The sequence below is a fragment of the Babylonia areolata genome, chromosome 3, assembly GCF_041734735.1.
Source record: "Babylonia areolata isolate BAREFJ2019XMU chromosome 3, ASM4173473v1, whole genome shotgun sequence".
Classification (NCBI taxonomy): domain Eukaryota; kingdom Metazoa; phylum Mollusca; class Gastropoda; order Neogastropoda; family Buccinidae; genus Babylonia; species Babylonia areolata.
In genome coordinates this window covers 41,595,441-41,617,567 of record NC_134878.1, presented here as the reverse complement: position 1 = coordinate 41,617,567, position 22,127 = coordinate 41,595,441, and the positions used below count along the sequence as shown (strand labels likewise).

General features: G+C 41.3%; 1 protein-coding gene across 1 annotated transcript in view; it reads right to left on the bottom strand.

Moving 5' to 3' along the window:
- The window catches only part of LOC143280325 (uncharacterized), an 86,291-nt gene that overhangs the window by 36,503 nt on the left and 27,661 nt on the right, over window positions 1–22,127 (bottom strand). Inside the window, exons 5-11 of the mRNA XM_076584960.1 lie at window positions 21,171–21,242; window positions 19,055–19,208; window positions 16,595–16,618; window positions 10,853–10,992; window positions 10,203–10,332; window positions 8,996–9,007; window positions 4,393–5,183 (exon numbers count right to left, since the gene is read on the bottom strand). Of these exons, the coding sequence (XP_076441075.1) occupies window positions 4,393–5,183; window positions 8,996–9,007; window positions 10,203–10,332; window positions 10,853–10,992; window positions 16,595–16,618; window positions 19,055–19,208; window positions 21,171–21,242 (1,323 nt within the window). The remainder of the gene's footprint in view (window positions 1–4,392; window positions 5,184–8,995; window positions 9,008–10,202; window positions 10,333–10,852; window positions 10,993–16,594; window positions 16,619–19,054; window positions 19,209–21,170; window positions 21,243–22,127) is intronic.

Genomic DNA, 22,127 nt, shown 5'->3' with positions numbered 1-22,127 from the left:
ACTTCAATGGTGATGCTGACAGTTCCGACCGCACAGCAGCCACGCATGCAGGTGGAGCGGTTGAGGATTGGAATGAGGAATGCCCGAACGAGGCTGCCTCAGCAGATGAGATTTAGTTTCGAGTTCCAGGGGTGGAACATGTGTCAGGGACTGAAGGTCCGGAAACCAGGGCTGGGCTGGCCATTTCGGCATCAGCTGCAGGCGTTCCAATCTGGCTTTCCATATCACCTTGGACAGAATTGGAAAGGGAGGAAACGCGTAGGCAATCAGACTGCTCCAGTCTAGAGAGAGAGCATCCACTGCCCACACTTCTGGGTCGGTGACCGGAGAGACATAAGTGGGAAGTCTCTTGTTGAACTTTGTGGCAAAAAGGTCCACCATCGGCTGAAACCACCGTTCCCACACACCCTGAAGGGTGTCCTTGTCCAGGGTCCACTCTGTGTGGATGACACTCTTGGACCTGCTGAGAGCATCTGCCAAGATGTTGGCTTTTCCTGCTATTTGTCTCACTGAAAGTGCAATGCCCTTGCTGTGGCACCAACGGAGGAGAGCCTTGGTCTGCAGGGAGAGGTCTGCGGAGTGCACTCCCCTCCCCTCTCCCCCCCCCAGCCCTTTGTTCACGTAACATGCGACCGTCGTATTGTCCGTGAACAAGCGGATGGTCTTGCCAGTGGCCTCCCCCATGAAGTGCAGGAGAGCCCTGCGAACTGCCTCCAGTTCCAGAACATTGATGTGGCATAGGCGCTCCTCCGGGGACCAAGTCCCTGCTGCATGGAGTGAGTCCATGTGGGCTCCCCAGCCCAGGGAGGGGGCGTCTGTGAAGAGTGCCACCTGAAGAGTAGGTGGGGCTATGGGCACCCCGTGTCCAAAGAGGGATGATTAACCACTCTGATGTCACCTCGAGGAACCACTCGCCCAGACATATCTGGGTATCCCATGGCTGAGTGCTCTGGGACCACTGTAACCTCAGTGCCCTCTGAAGAGAGCGCTTGAGAACCCTGCCCAGGGGAATGAGTTGAGGGGGGACAAGTCCAAGACTGGTCTCCACCCTCCCGAGACCTTTGGAATCACGAACAACCGGCCGTAAAAACCGGGGCCCGGGTCCGAGAGTTGAGATATCGCCCCTAAGAGGAGTAGGTGGGATATCTCTTTCTCTAAGACGCTCTCCTGCTCCGTCAAGCTGGGCACATAAGGAGGAGGAGTGGATCTTAGAGGGGGGCGGTCCTCCGCCCAAGGCAGCATGTACTCCGACTCTAGCACCGATACAATCCAGTCGTTGAGTCCCAGAGCACGCCACTGAAGTGCATGCCGGGACAAGTTTCCTACTTGGAGGGGCTGAATGACTGGCGGTGCTGAATCGGGGCCCAGTCATTGGGGGTGCTGCCTTCTGGCCTTGGGCATGGCCCGTTGGCTTGGACAGACATGAGGTGGTTTATTCCTCTGCCGCCGATTCTGTGCTCACCGCTTTGACTAAGGTGACGTGGTATATGGAGGGGCTCTGGTGGCATAGAACCCTGGCACCCCTGGGAGGTGTGGGCTAAATATGAGGCCACCTCCCTGTTTGTCTCTGCCCTGTGGCTGACAAAATGGGGCGCATACTGGCCGAAGAGGGAGTGCTGCTGTGCTGGGATGGACCGGAAGTGGGGAAGGTGGTGCGCTGTGAGACCAACATCCTGTCCTGTGCAGAGGGCTCTGCTTCCCTGTAGGCAGGGTGGTCCTGTGTGTACCAGGACCACACCCCTCCCTTGGAGGAATCTTTAAGGAACTTGCCCGGGGAAAAAGCGCCCGGGGCAGAGAGGGACTCCCTGCCTGGAGGAGGGATGGAAGCAGCACCCCTGACAGTGCGGGCTGGCTTATTAAGCCATTCCTGCACAATTTCTGGCACTCTGAGTCGCCTTGTGGTTCTGGAGTTAGAGTCACATGGCCTAAGGAGGGTCAAGGGTAACAAAGTAGCCTGAGGGACTGATTCAGCATGCGTGACATTATTGGGGAGGGTCAGTTCGAGCTTGGCAAAGTCCAAGTCTGGTTCAGGTTGGTCCCTAGGGAGGTGCGGGCTCAATCTGTCCCCCTGGGATGGGGGCAAAGAGTGCTCATCTGCTTGTTCGTCCTCATCTGAAGACAGGGGCTCCCACTCTTGTTCACAGTCCATCCCCTGCTGGGTGCCATCCCAAGTGGATGTACCCACTGGGGCATCCTGTAAGCTGTAGTCAGCCCAGCGGGATGAGCTGGGACTATCCCGAGCAGGGACTATGGCCGCAGCTGTTATGTCCTTGACGCCTGAAGCAGGTGGGAAGCATGTGGACCGTAGGTCCAACCATGCTTGGGATGGTGGGTGCCACACCTTCTCAGAGAGGGCATCCCTGGATGCAAGAGGGACCCATGAGTGCTGTGAGGGGACAAACACCCACTCATCTCCCTGCAGGACCGAGGGCTGGGTAGGTGGGAACTGCAGGCTCCCCTGGGCCGAGAGGGGCCCCTCGGCAGCTGTCAATCCTGACAAGGAGGCCGTTGTGACCGTGGAGGTAACCTGTGGGTTGACAGAGGACTGATTTGTGGACTGAGTGGCAATATTGGTCGAGGAGCTCGACCTGACCGACAAGAAGTCGATCCCACTTGTCGGGGCTGTGTGTGTCACCCTGTGAGATGTGCTGTGGGGAGCGGACAAGGGGTTGGCCCCTGGTCCTCCCGGCAACCCAGCGTGCACCATAGGTGCGCCCCAGTACGGGTAGAATGGAGGTAACCACCCGTGGGCACCAGCCATCCTGTGACCCCAACCCCAAGGGTCACTGGCGCCTTGACCTCCATGAAGGGAAAAACTGGCCAAGTTGGAGGGAGGTCAGGTCCGACTTGGGTGTCAGTCCCGCCTGAAGACAAGTGGGCTGACTGCCTGGAACCGCCTGACACGCTTGGGCCTCCGCCAGCAGGGGAGACCAGCCGGATAGCGGAAAGACCTGCAGAGCAGGTTGCCACGCGCCCCCGAATCCCTTCCCGTGGGGAGATTGGGGTGGCTTGGCCCGGGGTGGGCAAAGTAGAGGTCCCCCCCGGAACCAAATTTTTCTCCCCCCAGAAGGAGGTGGGGGAGGGGGGTCAACAGAGAAGGGAGGAGGGGGAACAGCAATGGGGCCCCTGAGGGCCATCTCCGAGTGGGGACCCGGGTAACAGCCGGGCGCGGCCTCCCCTTGGGAGTTCGCGCCTAGCTGCGAGTCCCCACCACCAAGAGAGGACTTGCCACTCCCCCCTCTCCCTGCCTCGCGCTGGGACACCTCGGGAGGCGACGCTCGTACCCCTTTCCACCCGGTCCCCTTCATGACCATTTTACTGGTACGAGAGTCACCTCCGCGATCAGCATCTAAAGACGCATCGCCGCGGTCTGTATCGGGAGGAATCATGAGCTCCGGGCCTGGGAGAGTCTCTTGGCGAGTCTCAATCCCAGCCTCATAATCCCTGCCTTCGTGGAATGGCATATGAGGCATGGTACCCGCACTTAGGCACCCAGCGACCGACCCCCAACAGAGAAAGGAAAGACAGGATCGACTTAGAGGTAGAGAAAAATGAACGAATCGAGGGGGCCGAGTCAAATCGAGTACACAGAATGTAAGAATACAATACAGACAAGCCGCATGCAGCAAAGTAAGGCCAAATGAATACGCTTAATAGCCAAAAAAAAGCGTAAGACGAGACAGAGCGTAAACCTGACAAGATGGCATGGAGAGCCTTGGCCAAAGGAATGATTCAGCGCTTATAGCTTTTAGAGGCATTTGATTGGCTAAGAGCGGACCGGGCAAGACGGCTCGTCTTTTCACTGTTAGCCGTGCGAAATTTGGCCAAGCAGAGCAAACCGATAGGCCTAGTTTGACATGGTACAGTATATGACACCACACTATGTTTTCCAACCTGTGAGCACCCCTTTTAGCTATAGATTCTTTTTGTAGATTCTTTTGTAGCTGACATCAAGAATTTCTGCGAATTTAAACAAGTGGTCCAAATATGCCCTTAAGAACAGCCTGGCATTTCACCTTCTGAGAAATTTACTTTCTGAGAGGCATCTAATGGGTTGTGTTTATTTAAAACAAAACAACCAACCAGTTAACTAAACACACACACAGCAACATATGTTTAACAAACTGGTCTTTCTTGTGGAGGAAAATTCCTTTTTGTGCAAGTTCTTTTACGCCTGTTGATAAATTTGTGCGTTTAGAATATCATATTGATGTACTTCAAATCACTGATGACAGACAGAAAGAGCAAATAGTTACAAACAAGATAAAAAAAACCCAACCCTTTTCTCATCAAATATCATCATTAACTAAAAAAGAAAGAAAAGAACACCAGAAACTTAATGACAGGGTAAAAGATGAACAATCTTCAAATAAAGTCAAGATCAATCAAAACAAAACAAAACAAAACAAGAATAAAGGGGTCCCTAAATCCCCTTAACATTCCCAGACATGCACCATGCAAAATTTCTGTGGCCAGACCAGGACAAGACTTCCCACATGCAGAGGAGAGGCAACCCATGGTGTCCCCAAAGCAGAACAGCTTGCAAAGAAAAGTTGGGTTACCTGCCATGGGATAGTAATACATATTTGGCAGACATGGCTGGTAGAAGTCGCCCCCTGTGCACATACCAGGGTTTGTCATGGCTCCAGCTCCCTCAGTCCTTATCGTGGGCATTCCTCTCAAGTGGGATGCCACTGACCTTGTATTGCTGGACAACACCGCCCGTTCAGTTGTCAGTGCTGCACTTTGAGTGATTCCAGTGGTTTTATTCATTCCCACACTCTGAGGCAATTTTGGCTGCTGGCTCATCCCAGACTGCATGGAGAACATGGCTGTTTTGGAGACTGCGTTGGCACGCGTTACCATCGCTGTGTTCCCTGACATCGGAGACTGGAAACTGGAGCTTACAGCCATGTTTGTGCCCAAATTTGCACTCATCATTTCTGGGCGGACTCCTGTGTTTGTGGTCATCATTCCAGTATTGGGACCTGCCAGTCCACAGTCGATTCCAGAGAAGGCATTTATCATTCCAGTGTTTAGGGTCATCATCCCAGGGCTGGGAGCCATGTGAGAACCATCAAAGGCTGGCAATCCTTGGTTGCTTGCCATCATTGAAACAAAGGGGGATGCCACGAAGCCAGAGTTTGGAGGTATCATGTCGCCATTTGGAGTCATATCAGTTCCTAATTGCATGGACAGCAAAAAGCAAAATGGTCAAAAGCTCAAAGACACTTGTTAGCAGCATACTGGGTCACACAATATACATAAAATTAATAAACAACTACATATACAAATAAGCAGGCTACAGGAAGGAAAATGTGTGGATTGGTGATTGTGTTCTTGAACACATGCAAATGTCTTCGATGCTGGAGCATGCAAATACATCTGATTACATACAATGAATCCTCCCCCACTGCAAACATTAGTATATGTGCATGTTAATTAATATATGTGCATGTTAATTAATACACAATAAATGCTCGTTTGTTAATGTTTTATGTGTGCAAATAGTTAACCCACAATAACAATTCTACACTCAAATATCAATGTCCTAATACAAGCATCTATATAGAATTCTTCTCCTTTCCACACAAAACGGTTCTACAAGATATCTGCTGAGGAAGATGCCATGATCCCAGCTATACACTGTTCAACAACTAGGGAAACATTAGTCAACAACAAACTTACTTCAATTCTTTATTTAGCAATTCTATATGGACATAATTTCTTAAGCAATTTGTACAGTATCCTTGTTAAACAAGACTTGTAAATCAGTCAAAACACTTTTTTTTTTAACAAAGTTCTGCTTGTACACAATTAATAAATCAATCTGTGCCCATGCTGACAATAAAATATTACAAAGCTATAGTCAGTTGGCTGGTGAAGCTACAAACAGTAAGAGCTTTATAGCCATAAGCAACATGAATTGATTTTATTTTACTGCCAGCTGCTACTGAATCTGTCTGTATGCTAAATCCAAACCAGCAAAAATACATATGTAACAGAATAAGTCTCACTACAAATTCTTCTTCTTCTTCCCCCAATTAACTCTGTGAAGTCATTAGGGCACTGCATTGAGGAACAAGTTCTGTTCACAAGATTCCTTTAGGTCTGTCAGTTGTGTGTCAAAGCCTGGGTCTCTTCAAATTGTTTTCCCTTCCATTCTCCAATGTTGCGAGTCCAATGTTGTTGTTTTCGGTCTTCCTGTTTATGTCCCTCCCTCAGCAGTTCCTTGGCAGATTGTTTTTTGATCTTGTTGCCATACCAATGTCATTTTCTTGTCTAATCTGATGACAGCAAATCTTTGTATGGTCCAATGTGATGGTTTGGCACACTTATTCCTTGGTGATATGATCAGTGTATCTGATTATATCTTGCAGTAACTCCTAGTTTCCATGGTTTGGATTTCAACAAATTAGTAAATGAAAATAATAATATGTTATCATAAATAGAAAATAAAACAAGCGAATATTACACATACATATGTCTAAAAACAACAAACAAAAAACATGAAACATATTAAAGTGGTAGTGCCATCTCTCACAAAGAGTACAGTTTGAGAAATGTGTCAGCACAAATTGTAATGTACAATGCTGGGTTGCAACATTACAAAATATGATATTGATGCATTTGAGATCTGTGTAAGTACATATAGCTATGTACAATGATGGAATGATGTTTAAGATATGATATGGCATTAACCTGCATGAGGACAACCTGTTCCCTAAATTCCTTCATCCTCTGGGCAGATAAAGAAAACGACATTTCCAATTACAATGTTTCAGCATGATCACTGGTCGAGGAACAAAGTACAGTACTGAATAAAATTACTAAACAAAAACATTCCATGAAATTTACTGACGATACCAACTGTGCATGGCATACCTTCCTGAATTATACAATGAAGAGAAGTAACTCTCTCCATTTACAAGGTACACAACTTCAAGTCAATGCTGCTTATGTTACAGGTAAATAAAAGGTACAAAGGAACAAACCCAGACACTTCCTCAAGAAAGGAAGTTCCTGGCATGTCCTATAACTGATCATTTGATATGAACACACAGCAGCAATGAGAGAATTGTGAAAACAAAAATGAGCTTTTATTCAAGTCTGGCATCGCCTTTTAGTCCTGAATATGTTCCACATACTGGACAGGACGCGCTGTCTGCATGACAGACAGCAGGATCCCGAAGATGCTCTTGTATGTCCAGCTGAAGGAAGGCCACCATGAATGTGGAAGACCCTGCAAGCGCTTCAAGGACACCTTGAAGACAAACCTCAAAGCCTGTGACATAGACATCACTTCCTGGGAAACTGAAGCCCTTGACCACTCTCACTGGAGGATGCTGTGCTCAAGTGGCATAAAGACATTTGAAAACAAGAGAATGCTGGCCATTAAGGAGAAGCGTGAGGGAAGGAAGCAGGGCTCAACTTCTGGAGACGTTTTCACTTGCAACACCCTGTGGGAAGTGCTGTGTATCCAGAATCAGCCTCTTCTCCCATATGAGGACACACACCAACAGGTAAGCCTGCCTGCCTACTCATCCGTCAGTCTGACGGGAGACTCCATTATGTTCCACAGAATATACAGACAATACAGAACAAACACATGGATATTTGACTGGAAATGAATGAACAACAAGGCCAGGAGAATAAACAACAATAAAGAGAAGTGACTCTCTCCATGTACAATGCACACAAGTAAATGCTACTTGTGCTACTGATTCAGGTAGCACATTGGTAAATAAATGGTACATTGTAACAGACCCAGAAAACTTTTTTTTTTTAATTATAGGCCTGTCCTTATACTGATCATTTGACAGGTGCACACAAAACATCTTCCTGGAATTAATTCTCATCAGATTATACAATGGGCTTTGTTTTGTATTAATTAAAGACACGTCAACAGAAGAATAACTGTCACATCTTAGATATCAAGCTTTTGTTCTCAGCCATTTATTGAAAGTTATTCTTTCAAAAACAGCATAGAAAAAAAAAGATAAATAAAATGAAACAAACAATCATGCCTGTTGAGGAAAAAACTTCTGTAGATTAATTTTGAACTATCTGCCTGTGGTTGAAAAATGTGAGAATGCGCAGTCTGGATGCCTGTGTGAGTGGAGGCTTGTCCTTTGCATGTGCATCTTGTGTGTGTGTGTGTGTGTGTGTGTGTGTGTGTGTGTGTTTAACCTATCCAAAATCTTACAGCATAACTGAAAGGTGTGCACCTCTGATTAAGCATCCAAATATAGTTCCTTGGCTATTGCATTCACATGAGAACATCATAACGAACACACAGTTCCACCACACATCAGGGGGCATAGAGGAGGTGGATGGTGGAACAGATCCATTTAATCAAAGAAAATGAATACACTTGTCAAGGTAATAGACCATTACTCTCAAATGACACATCAACCATACAAAAAAGCATTCATAAATGAAAATCTTCATGCAGAAAAGTTGTGAGTCTTCAGCAAAATGATGAGAGACTCCCTTCAGCCACAACTGCAGACGACATTCTGTCTCACCGTTTTAGGATGAAGCATGAAACATTAGTTTTCTCCTATTGCTACACCCAGCAGCAAAAGGCACCAAAATGCTGGTGATTATTCATCTCTGTTCATAGGACAAAGCAACCAGTGAAGTGACTATGACAGGTTTCCAAGCAATTATTGACTATGGCACAGGCCATGGTTGTTTTACAATGGCAGCATCAGAAACAATATCTGTTGGTTAGATCTGGATATGACCTGGCAACCATGAAATATGACAATACACACACACACACACACACACAGATATATATATATATATATATATATATATATATATATATATATGTGTGTGTGTGTGTGTGTGTGTGTGTGTGTGTGTACAAGAAGTATGGAGTGAAAACTGTGAAGAACAATGGTTACAGAAGCAGGCATTGCAGCACAACAGTCCTATGAACAGCATCAATATATTGTGAGCTACTCACTTGCTATTGTATACTGACCAAAATAATAACCTGCGTAAAAAATATAACAGATGGTGGTTAGTGCCAAGTGCAGAACAGAAGTGTGTGCACAAATACAAACAACAGTGCATACATGTAAACAAATACCCTAAAAAGAGAGAGACAGACAGACAGACACAGAGACAGAGACAGAGATTGGGACACAAAGAGAGGAGAGAAGGGGCAGGATGGGACAGAGAATTAATCTTTAGTTTAGCTGCAGTTTGTTTTTTTACATCCCCGTCTATCCCTAAGACATGCACCTTCTTTCCACCTGTTTCACAGACCACACATCTTCAGCAATATCAGAACCAAAACAATTTTTCTGGAATCATAAAAATGCATCAAACAAATTTTTAAGACAAAGGAAAAACAACTGTCAAATCAACTCAAACATGAAAGGAAATCTTAACCGTACTTCCCACAAAATCCGGTACATAAAAAAAAAAATAAAAAAATAAAAAAATCAAGACAATACTAGGACTGGTTTTCTTTACCCTAGAGAGAGAGAGAGACAAAGAAAAAAATGTCCAGCCCCCCTACCCCATCCTTCCAGCATTCTCAGTCCCTCCAAGCTAAAGTACCTGACTGGAAGTAAATTACAATCACTGGGTCACATGCACAAAAAGAGACACTTCTAACACTTCGACACTTCGATACTTTACTGTCATTAGTTTCAAAACCTATGTGATAGGGGCTAATGGGGGAGTTCAGTGCCTTTTTTTTTTTTCAAGTCACTGGACCCCTAAGTTAGAACAATACAAGGAAAAACAAAAAAGAAACTGCAATTATTTCACCATGCAACAAAAACAAACATACAAACACATAAACCGATTCTACAACCCAAATGCATTCCAAACTTTTAAAAAATATAACTATTTTTCACTTTCCAAATTTTTTTTCAAGAAATTTTAATATGTAAATATTTGGAGCTACTGTTATCTTGTCCATAAATTGCCTGCCTCAAAGTGTACACAGAGAGGAAAAAAATTTAAATACTGTCCACAACATATTAGTTGCAGCACAAACCCACACACACACACACACACACACACACACACACACGTGTGACACAATCACACACACACACACACACACACACGTGTGACACAATCACACACACACACACACACACCCTGGCACCAAACTGCACAAACATGCCAGCATGCCCCTGTCATCACACAAACTCTCTCCCCCTGTGTCTTACCTGGCACTCCAAACATCTGCTGCTGGCCCCCACCACTGCCATACAGGGCCATGATGGAGTCCTTGGCCGACTTCTTCTCCCCCTGGCTGTCCCCTCCACTCTCAAACAGGTTGGGTTCAGATGAACCATTCTGGAACCAAGCAAGGCATAGGTTGTCAGCATTTCTTCTCTCTTTGCTTTGTGAATTTAATGTCATTCTTCAATCTTGAGACTGTTGACTGTTGTAGCAATTTCTAGTATTGCTCTACGTAACTTTTCTCATGAAACTATTGACTCTAGCATTGAATTTTAGCACAGCTCAATATAAGTTTATCATTAGACTATCAATGGTTTTAGCAAATTTTTGCATTGACTATATAACTCTCATGAGACTATTGACGGTTTCAGCAATTTCTTGTTGTTGGTGCCAGAATATAACATATACACCAAACATACAGAGAGGCAGAAAATTCCCCAACCTGCAGGTAACTTTGTGTGCTTTGTGTCTGACTGATGTGTTGCTGAAAAGCACTTTGAGAGGTCGGAAAGCTCTCTATATGCATGTATAATGATACTACTACTAATACTACTACTAATAATAATGATAATAATTATTATTATCATTATCATTATTATTGTCATCAACTCTAACCCACACAGGTTTTGCTCACCTGCTGTGCGGTCATGAAATTCTGCTGACCAGCCCCACCCTGGGTGGCTGGTGCTGTCTGGGACCCTCCGAAGATGTCAGCCAGTAGGTCACCTCCCTGCCCACCCCCTCCTCCCCCGCCACTCTGGGGTACCTCCGTTTCTTCACACACACACACACAAAAACACACACACACACACACCTAGTATAACAACATGTCACAAATGAGATCCTCTGGTGTTGCAGTTTAGTCTTTTCTGGAGTCCTTCCACAAACAACTGACCAACCTGACTGAAGACTGGAAACGCACCTAATGTTCTTTTCTCGATCAGGTTTAAATAAAAATGTCTTTTTGCTCCCTCCCCCCTTTCATCCCCCTTCCCCATAATATAATTCTTCCACGTACAGAAGGAAAATCCCACAAACAATCCTAAGCCTTTACAAAACATTAAATGCATATATTTTCTCTCACAAACATCAGGCCAACTGAATGGCAAACTGGAATTGCATATCACACTCTCTTCCCTATCGCAAAAGGGATGATTCCCCTCCTCCCCTCCAAATATGGAATAATATCATATTCAGATAGAAAAATCACCCATACAATCCAAAGCCTTCACAATACACATCGTCTTTGTCTCCTTCTTGAGATACTTTCACTGTACATTCAATTGGGTCATTACTTTCAAAAGTAAAATAATTACTTCTGGTTATCTATATCTATGTATTTACTAAGCATCTATGTATTTACTGCTTAGATGGCATATAACATGCAGAATGAATGTGAGAACAAAATGTTGGCTTATTCATCATATACCATGAGTAATTATTTAAGTCCTTGAACTGGTGTATGAAGGGCTTGTGAAATCATAAAAAGCATGTGGAGTATGTCTGTGCATACATTTCTGTATGTGTGAGCGTATGCATGCATGCAATGTGGCAAAGAGAGAGAAATAGTGAGAGAAAATGTGTGTGTGTGTGTATGTGTATCTGTGTGTGCGTGCGTGTGTGTGTGTGTGTGTGTGTGCATGTGTGTGCGTGCTTGCGTGTGTGTAAGTGTGATGTGTGTGTGTGATGTGTGTTTGTGTGTGAGTGCTTGCATGCTTCTATAATGAATAATGAATGGGTTGCTGTTTTCTTGCCCAACCAAACACACTTTCTCTGGTCATAAGGAAATAATAGTGTGGAGTGAAACTTTGGTTAATGTCCCATCACACATGCTGGTGATTGTAGACAGTTTGTTAAAGTATTAATTTTCACATTTGAATATTGTCTTATAAATGGTAGGAGTGGAGGGGGGTGAATGGTGAGTTGGGAGAAAATGGGTAGATAGATGGTGGAATCAAAGTTGAACATTTCAAATAAATATTTCAGTGCAATTAAAGAAAATTACTTTATGAACTTCAAAAAAAAAAAGAAGTTGTTAATGCAACAACAACAAAAACAACTAACAAGGAATGTAAAAAGTCAATAACATCAAGATCAATGTTCAAAGTGACTTGTGATGACACTTTTGTGCAGGTAAGGCTTCATCAAATCACAATCAAAAAATTATATGCTTAACTGCCAAATCACTGAAACAAATACAATATTTAGTCCGTAATGAATTTGATAATAGTCTGCAAATCAGACCAAAATGTGAGGAGTCCAATTATGAAGTTTTATAGTTGAACTGAAGCACTTATGAATGTTTCTTTCCAGTATGTTACTCATTTCTCTGCATGACAACAGGCAATATACCTTTATACTACTAGTAAAATTCTTTGATCCTCTTTATTGGTGTTTCTGAAATTTCTTTTGTTATTGTTGTGGTTTTGTTTTATATATCAGTGTTGCATCTATTATTGATTTTCATGTTTTTGTTTTGCCAGTCTGTTTGTTGTTGTTTTTTATTTTTTTAAATTTTTTTTTTAACAATGTTTAAGTTTTATTTTCAAGTTAACTGTTTACCTAATGCTCAGACATGTCATACACAAAGTAGTATGTTCTTCTATACAAGTTAAATACAGCATCAACTAATGTCATAAATATTTCACATGTGGTCACACTTTATATCTATTTATTTATCTTTAAGTACAGTATAAATGCACACAATCACAAACATACATGAAATCATTCAAACTAAATGTGCGCAGAAACAGATGCAACTACCTCTAAACTACTAACTCATTAATTTCATTTCCATGAGAAAGTAATGTTTTTCTGACAATGTACAGAAATAAGACCAACACGATGCACGCATCAGATGCCCATAAGTTAAAAATATGGGTACTGCAGACACCACTAAGCACATGCAGATTGATATAAACATAAAAAAAAGAATAAAAAAAAACCCAAGAAATAATAACTCAAGATCTCTCTCTCTCTCCTCTCTCTCTCTCTCTTAATCTTATAAATATTAACACTGGATAGAAAATTCCGTAAACAATTGATTTATAGAACGAATATGATAGGTAAACAGGTATTAATCTATATTCAAACATCCTTAATATTTTTTCTGATCATGAAAACAAAAACTGGGAGACTTCGTCTGAAATTAAAAATTCTAATTTTAGTGACAGTATCATGAGTATGGCCAATTCAGATGTGTCTGAAATAAGTCAATGCTTTTAAGTTTCATGAGATTTTTTTTTTTTTTTTAATGTTTCAATTCCACTACTGTGCATGGGAACATCTTGAAGCTGGTCACAATTATCAGTACAACAGCTGTGATCAGAATACATGACTGACATAACTTTCACAACAAAGACATCAAGTACATGCACACACCCATCATCCCCCCCCCCCCCCCCCCCACACACACACACACACACACTGGTCACAATTGCCGGAAAAATAACTGAGATAAGGTGAGGGGGGGGGTTCACACATGCACGCACACGCATGCACGAACGCACACACACACGCACACACACACACACACACACACAAACACACAATTTTGAACAATAAAGAGAGAATGAGAAAAAGGAAGGAAAGCAAAGAAAACTGAAACTGTCAAGAAGGCTGACAGGAAGAATAAGAATATGTGAGTACACAGACCTTGTCAGTTAGCAAAACATCATTTTGACAACATGCAAAACATGACCTTTCCTTCCAACTTTCCCCAAAGAACATTACAGATAAGAAACCACAATGCAAAAGTTGAGCAGTAAATTAAGAGGCTTTTTTAATTTTATAAAAAAATAAAAAAATGGGGGGGGGGATAGAAAATTTGTTTTAACCAATTCATTCAACAAAACCACTATTCCCAACAAAAAATGGAAAAAAGAACCCAAGAAAAAAAATATATACCCTTCACATTAAACTATACTACTAACCCATAAAAAGGAAAAGAAAAAATCAAAGCTAAAACATAATGCCTTTTCATTACACTAAATTACTATCCTAGTATCCAATAATTATACTGGCACATAAACAGTAAAGATAAAATATGTTCAACAACAAATTTCACATGTTACTGCATTCCAAAGAGGATTTTTTCAGCCCAGTCACATGTGAAAGAAAAAAAAAGGAGGGGGGCAGGGGGAAGGGGCGGGGGAGGTGCAAAAATGCAGGGAAAGGCCACAGGAAATGAAAGAGAGACAGACAGAGAGGGAGAGAGGACATGAAGAACAACAACAGACCAACACACACACACACACACACACACACTTATAGGAGACAAAGACAATGAAAATGAAAAAGACAAACAGGAAAGACCCTCACAGTGAGAGAGAGAGAGTGAGGGAGGGAGGGCAGAGAATAATCCCAATTGGTGCCAAGATTACGAAGGTATTTAAAAAAAAAAAAAATGGAAGAAAAGAAAAGAAAGAGGTGTCTGCCAGTATATAAAATCATTGCTTGTTAAAAATATATAAGAGAGAACCAAACATCTCATTATTCTATGTTGTTTACAAGTAGATCTAAAATACATGTAAGGATTATTCACAACATAAAGTTGTTAAAGTTTTTTTTAAAGTTGTTTAAGTAAAAAAGAAAAAAAAAGAAAAAAAAAGAAAAACAAAAGAAAAAAAGAAAAACAAAAATAGTTTTAAAAAAAAGTAAGTTTAAGTTCCATGTTGGAAAACATCAACAACAAAAGTTTAAGGTTTAGAATATAGATAACTTTTCCAACAAACAATGAACTCCATGCAAATATTTTATGAAATGGATTTGCACTTCCTACAGAAAAAAACAATTTATGTATTTTACTTTAGAAATTGATCATGTTTTCACATACAGACACATAAATGAGTGCTTCTCTAAATTAATTCAGAACAAACACTAATTTCTTATGAGGAGAGCCTATTTCAAGTGAACATGTAATACTTGAATGCCAACATTTAAAAGCATTCTTACCTGATTTTCTCATGTTTGCAATTCTGACAATTTTTAAGATAAGTTCTGTCTGATATTGTAGTGGATTTGTGGTGCAGCCCTTTTATACATCTGTTATAGTTGATGTTATGTTGGTTGCCTTTTGTTGTTATTGTTGTTGTTTTTTTGGTTGGGTTTTCTGTTTTGTTTCTTGGGCTTTGGGGGGTTTCTTTTCTGGGGTTTTTTTCCTTATCATTTTGCTCATGTTCCATATTTTTTCCTTTGACAAACATGAATGCACAAGCAATCATACACAGACATTCATGTACGCACACGCAGTCACAATTCTCTCTCTCACTTTCCACTGAACCCATCATTGCATACAGATTTTAGGGTTTGGGGGTGGGGGTGGGTGGGGGGCGGGGGGGAGGTCTAACATCATACTGCATGCACAGACATTAAACTGAAGAACACACACAAAAGTAGACTGCGAATGTATTGTTAGCACTCGTTCCTGCCAAATTTGGAGAACTCCCAGGCACATGACACTTTTTTTTAATAGCTGCTTTAGTTCTTTACAGGAGTTGCACATTGTCAACTACAAAAACAGAACAAATAAAAGTCACACATATGCACACACAAACACATGCACGTGTACGCATGCTGCCATTCCATTCAAACATTTCTGATGGCACAAACAAAAGTATATAATAAACGACAATATGGCACTGACTTGCACCTCAAAACAGCATGAAAGATTCAAGTTATAGTAATAAACATAATGATAACCATCGTAAGGCAAACTCTGAAGCAGTAATATCACTTACTCACTACAATACTGCCATTACACAAAACTGTCTGTGCTTCATCTCTCTCAGCCAATATTCTGGCAATAAAGTTTAGTGACATGCGTCCTCTTGTATGTTGTGGACAAGATATGTGAACTGAATATCCCCATCCTTGTATTTGTGAGAGAATATGCAAAGAATGATTTCCATTCATGTTTTATTCTTATTTTTCATCCTTTTGTCCTTTTTGTTATCTGTTGATGTGTAAAATTATGCAGTACCGCTGATTCAATGGAAGAATTACCAATTAACATTTATTATTTAAACAAACATAAAACAGTTTAGTAATATACATGCATTTATTGTTAGACGCACACACACCACTACTGTAAACTTTATTGTATCAATTATTATTGCATTCGAGAACACAAAGTCAATCCAACAAAAGAAGGAGTTGTGTTATTTACCAAAAAAGGTAAAAGACAAGAATTTTATTTTCTTTAAAAACAATGAATGAAAAATACCCAATAAAGGATTGAAAAGAAGAAGTACCCAATGAAATCAGACTTAAGTAAAACAAAGAAAAGGAGAAACAACCACAGCCAAGAAAAAAAGAAAAGAAAACCGAAACATTCAGTGTCCCCATGCTGTGCCCACAAAAACATTTTTTCACTCACTTGACGTGTCATTAAATGAAAAATCTATTGGGGGAAAAAATCAACAAAGGAATATCAATAACCACAACACTGATCAATCACAAAAAAAAAAAAAAAAAAAAAAAACAGAAGAAAAAATAATGCTCCATATAAAATCAAGACGGTCAAGCCACACAAATGACATCGCTTTTCCAGTGAAAAATTTTTTAACACACTTATAATAGATCTTAAGAATTTTTTTTTTTTAATTCATACTTGTGTAACTGTCAATTCTTCACACAATGACCAAAATATATTGTCGTTTTTTTTATTACACAACAAACTTGTTCGTCTAATATCTTAATTTGTACAAGGATTCTTCTTCTTCTTCGTTCGTGGGCTGTGACTCCCATGTTCACTCGTATGTACATGAATGGGCTTTTACGTGTAAAACCGTTTTTACCCCACAATGTAGGCAGCCATACTGTTTTCAGGGGTGTGGATGACGGGTATATTCTTGTTGCTATAACCCACCGAATGTCGACATGGACTACAGGATCTTTAACACGTGTATTTGATCTTCTGTTTGCGTATACACTTGAAGGGGGTTCAGGCACTAGCAGGTCTGCACATATATTGACCTGGGAGATCGGAAAGATCTCCACCCTTTACCCACCAAGCGCCGTTACAAAGATTCGAACCCAGGACCCTCAGACTGAAAGTCCAATGTTTTAACCACTCTGCTACTGCACCCGTTATACGAAGATTCATTTTTATGATAACCATAAGCTGATTTAATCCATTCAAATATACATTTGTTTACTCTGCCATTTGTCTTGCAATCTCAATGCCCTCAATGCAAAATGTTGACCACACAACAGTGACAAAACCTCTGAAGCATTACTGCACACTCAGAATTAAAAAAAAAGACCTAGCAAATATCTCCAATATTCCTAACTGGTCTCCGCAATACAACAACAAAAAATGGATATGTGGTACTAACTCTGAAAAGCAAACAAACCTAAAAGCTGCTGATAATTATCTTTCTTTTTTTGGGGGGGAGGGTTGGGGGGGGGGGGGGGGGGGAGGGGAAGGGGAGGTCAACAGAAAAACAAACGTATAACACACATGAGCACACATGAAGGCTTTGAAGCAAAGTGGCAAAAAAAAAAAACAACCCACAGACACAAAATCCAAACTTGAACATTTTATATCCAAGTGAATGATTTGAAGAGAATCAATTCTACTCTATCTGAAAATATTTTTTTTAGTTTGTTTGATGCCACTGATTCTTCTCCTCATACATCAAAAGACATAAATCTCTGCACTTTTGCATACTAACCTTCTGAACTTTTGCATGCATACAATTGTAATAATAAAGAATGGGATACATGTGTGCACAAATACACACATGCAGTCTCATACTAACCTTCTGAACTTTTGCATGCATACAATTGTAATAATAAAGAATGGGATACATGTGTGCACAAATACACACATGCAGTCTCATACTAACCTTCTGAACTTTTGCATGCATACAATTGTAATAATAAAGAATGGGATACATGTGTGCACAAATACACACATGCAGTCTCATGGACACAAACCACAAATAGTGAAACCAAAGCATCTATGACAATACCGCTGCGAAATCATGGCCTGAATCTGTTCAGCAATGAATTCACCTCAAACAGCATAATATGCACATGACTTCTTCGTTGTCTTTTTTTTTCATCCCACAAACATCACTATGATAAAATAAGAGAGGTCTATTGTTCCAATCTCATATTTTTTTTCTTTTTCTACAAATAGTAATTATCATCCTCTTCTTTTCTGTGTCAGTCCCATAAAAAACTTTTAATTGTCCTGTGTCAATCAACATTTTTTTCTCTTTTTTTTTCAATCATTCATTTTTCTCCTGTCAATAACAATGTTATCATTTTATCTTTTTTAATTACTCATTTTTGCGTATCCAGCAATAAATTTCCCCCATCCATCCCTTCCCCTCATCTCTCCACCCCCCTACCCCCCACACCCACCATTTCCAAAGACCACAAAGACAATCCACACCAGTCAATGTGGCAAAGGGGTTAGTGAAGCAGACTGACTGGGAGGATGTAGGTTTGATTCTAATCGGTGGTGGCCAGCTCCTACAAAAGTAGAGTGTGCCATCAGCTCAAATGGGATGACTGGATCCACACAGTCAAGGGTCATCTACTTCATGGATGCGTCTCTGGGAGCACAGCTCAATTTTCTTGACTGAAACTGCGGGTGTCTGTAACTCTCAACCTGGCTGATGCTGGGATACGTTATGACAATACAGCCTTGTCGAGTGGTCCCAAGGCTAAACGGACCCCCCAACTGCAGCATCATCATCACCCCCATCATCATTCAACATTATCAAATGTAGAAAAATTGTCCCACATTCTGGGGCACACAAGGAAAACAGACAATTCATAACATGAACATGATCTAATTGGACAGAATTCTGAGCTAGCTTACCCAGTCCCAGCAAATCGTCACTACTTGATTTGGGTTTGGGTGCCGGGGGTTGTGCAGGTTTGGGCTCTGCTGCTGCCACTGAAGAGGGTATAGGTTTGGCACTGGCCCTGCTCTCAGTGGAGGCAAGGCTGGATGATGATGAAGATGGGGGAACCTGAGAGAAATCATTTCAAACCATGTTGCTAATGACTCAGACAATCACAAAGGAGCCATATCAGGCTGATTACCTGTCAATCATTAAAATCAGTTGAAGAGTACCCAAAACAATTGTAAAGGGTATATTAAAACAATGTTAAGAAGACCAATCCACCAACATATTAATAACTCAGTCCACATAAAATTAAAACAAAGCTAAATATATTGAAAATATCATAAGAAGACCGTTTCATCAACATTAATTTCTTTCTGGAACTGATCTTGAGGGAACACATACATGAGGATAGTGGTAAAACACCTGAAACATGGTGAAGGCATGTTTCTTTGACCCCTTGTACCTTTTTTTGGCATGGAGTGGAAGGGTGGGGAGTGGAAGGGAGGGGAGGGAAGAGGAGGGGAGAGGAAGGGAGGGGATGTGTGTGTGTGTGTGTGTGTGTGTGTGTGTGTGTGTGTGTGTGTGCGCGCGCATGTATGTGTGTGTGTGTGTAACAGTATATACATATATGTGTGAGTAGATGCATGTGTGTGTATGTGTGGGTGCACATATGTTTGTGTATGCCTTGTGCTTGTCCACACCATCAACACAAATTCCTTCTTATAGCGTGTACCACATGTTTAGCTTGCCATTCAGTGCACGCAGTTTAACAGGCCCGTAATCAGAGTTGTCTGGACCCACACTCTCGAGTTGCCTGGGGATCATTCTGGTGGATGGTTTTCCCCCACCAGTCTGAATCTCGGCACGTCATACATGCCTACCCCATAATCTTACCATCAGAAACAAACAGTACAGGATCACACTACTTATTTTTTTGGATTCAATGTGTTGACAAACATCACTGCCGCCATGATAGATGGATAATTTGCACTTGCAAAGAGTTCACAAAATAATGTTTTCCCTTTTATGTCCTGGTAAACACCGTTCATTGTATTCTTTCCTGAAGACCTGGTGGTGTTCATTTTATTGGGGGTGAGGTGGGGGGCGTTTCCCAGTGAGGGTTTCCTCTCTTCTTCATCAGGTTCACACATTTGCTGATGTCAGCTGGCCGTCTTTTCCATTAAAAACTGTTTCTCTGACTCCAATTCTTCTGTAGCCAGTTACAGACACATGCGCATGCACACACTGTTTGAATTGCACTTGTTTCTTTGTTGTTGTTTTTACATGTTAGACGCCATCTGTCTCTATAACATCCAGAACAGTCATCAAATTTTACCAGAATGGTAGACATGTATGGCATATGGGTGTTGAAGAACACCTCTCATGGCTAATCAGTGACTTTTACCCCTCACCCATGTCTTTTTTTCTATAACACACACACACATGTACAAACACACACACACACACACACATGCACACACAGACAAACACACACACACACAGACACACACACTTTGTTACCCATGTTCCATTTATTCTGAGGATGTAAACCATCTAAGAAATAAACAAATCCCTTTGGGTAATTTCTCTGTTCCCCTGTCACCTAGGTGAGGCACACAGCATGCACATAATTATTAATTCAAACCAGTTCTCCACCCCCAAGCCCCCCCATCCCACCCCCCCTCTCTTTCTCTCTCTCTTATTTATTCAGTCAAAACTCAATATATCAACAAAAACAACAACAAAGAAAAAAGAAAAAAAAGAAAAGAAATCAAACAGACAGGACAGTCATATTACTTTTACAATAACATACCATGAAGCTGAGGGTATGGTCTAATGAAAAGGGGGGTACCATATTATGCATGCATGTACTACTTCAACAGAGAACAAATATCAGAACTATGCAGTTATTAATTGAGCACATACCTTGCAAATGTTATTACTGATATTACCACAAACTAATCATCAATTATTGAGGACAAAATAAAAGGCTTTGAGTCTTGAATCTAAATAGCTTTACTCCAGTAGAAAAGGACAGACATAATGGAAATGTAATCATTACAAAACCATAAACAGCACACTTACACTGCCCAAGGAGATGTTTGATGTGGGCTTGTTTCTGGTTTTCTTCTTATCTGCTTTGTCATCTTCAAGCCACTGAAACAAAAACAATATTTCTTAGAACTATATTTCTAAAACATGTTTGTGCTTCACACTCTTAACACTAACACACGCTCACACTTCTAAATTATCTAATATCAATTGAAGTGAAAAGACATTAAAATCAAAGAAAGAACACACACAGTCACACCCACACTCACACACACACACATAAACACACTAACACCCACACGCACACACAAATGTGCACACACTTGCACACATATACATGTGTAATATCACTGAAAAAATATCTTAAATAAAGAACACATACACATGCACACTCACACACACACTCACACACACACTCACGCACACACATACATTTGTACATGCACACAAACCCACACAACATTAACTACATATTTTGCCGTCATCAATACTGTCATTACAGCCAACTTGCATTTCAGTATACCTTGAATACCAAATCAAATCACTCTCTTCACTGTCATCCTGATCATGAACACTGCCACTAAAAAAACTTAATAGCAATCAAAATAGTGCATGGTTTATTCACAGCTGTTGCGCTTAACATTTCCATTTACAACTGTTCATTTCTCTTGCTCTTTATCTAACTGCTCATAATAGAATCAATAATTTGAAAAGGTTACAGCACAGGTAATGCCACACTGTTTCCTGATCATTCCAGACAAACAGAGAATGTTCTTTACATCTGGTCTTCATCATTACTGCAAAATAATTTGCAGGCACCATCTACATTCTAAAATGGTATATACATATTGATTACCCACATATATGCATCCACGTGCATTTTTTAATCTTCTTCAAATAACAAAAATAAATAGTGAGTTTCAGAAGTATTCATATTCTTTGTTTCAAACTGGCTGGAACGGCAAGATAAACTTCTCCTGTACTCTGACT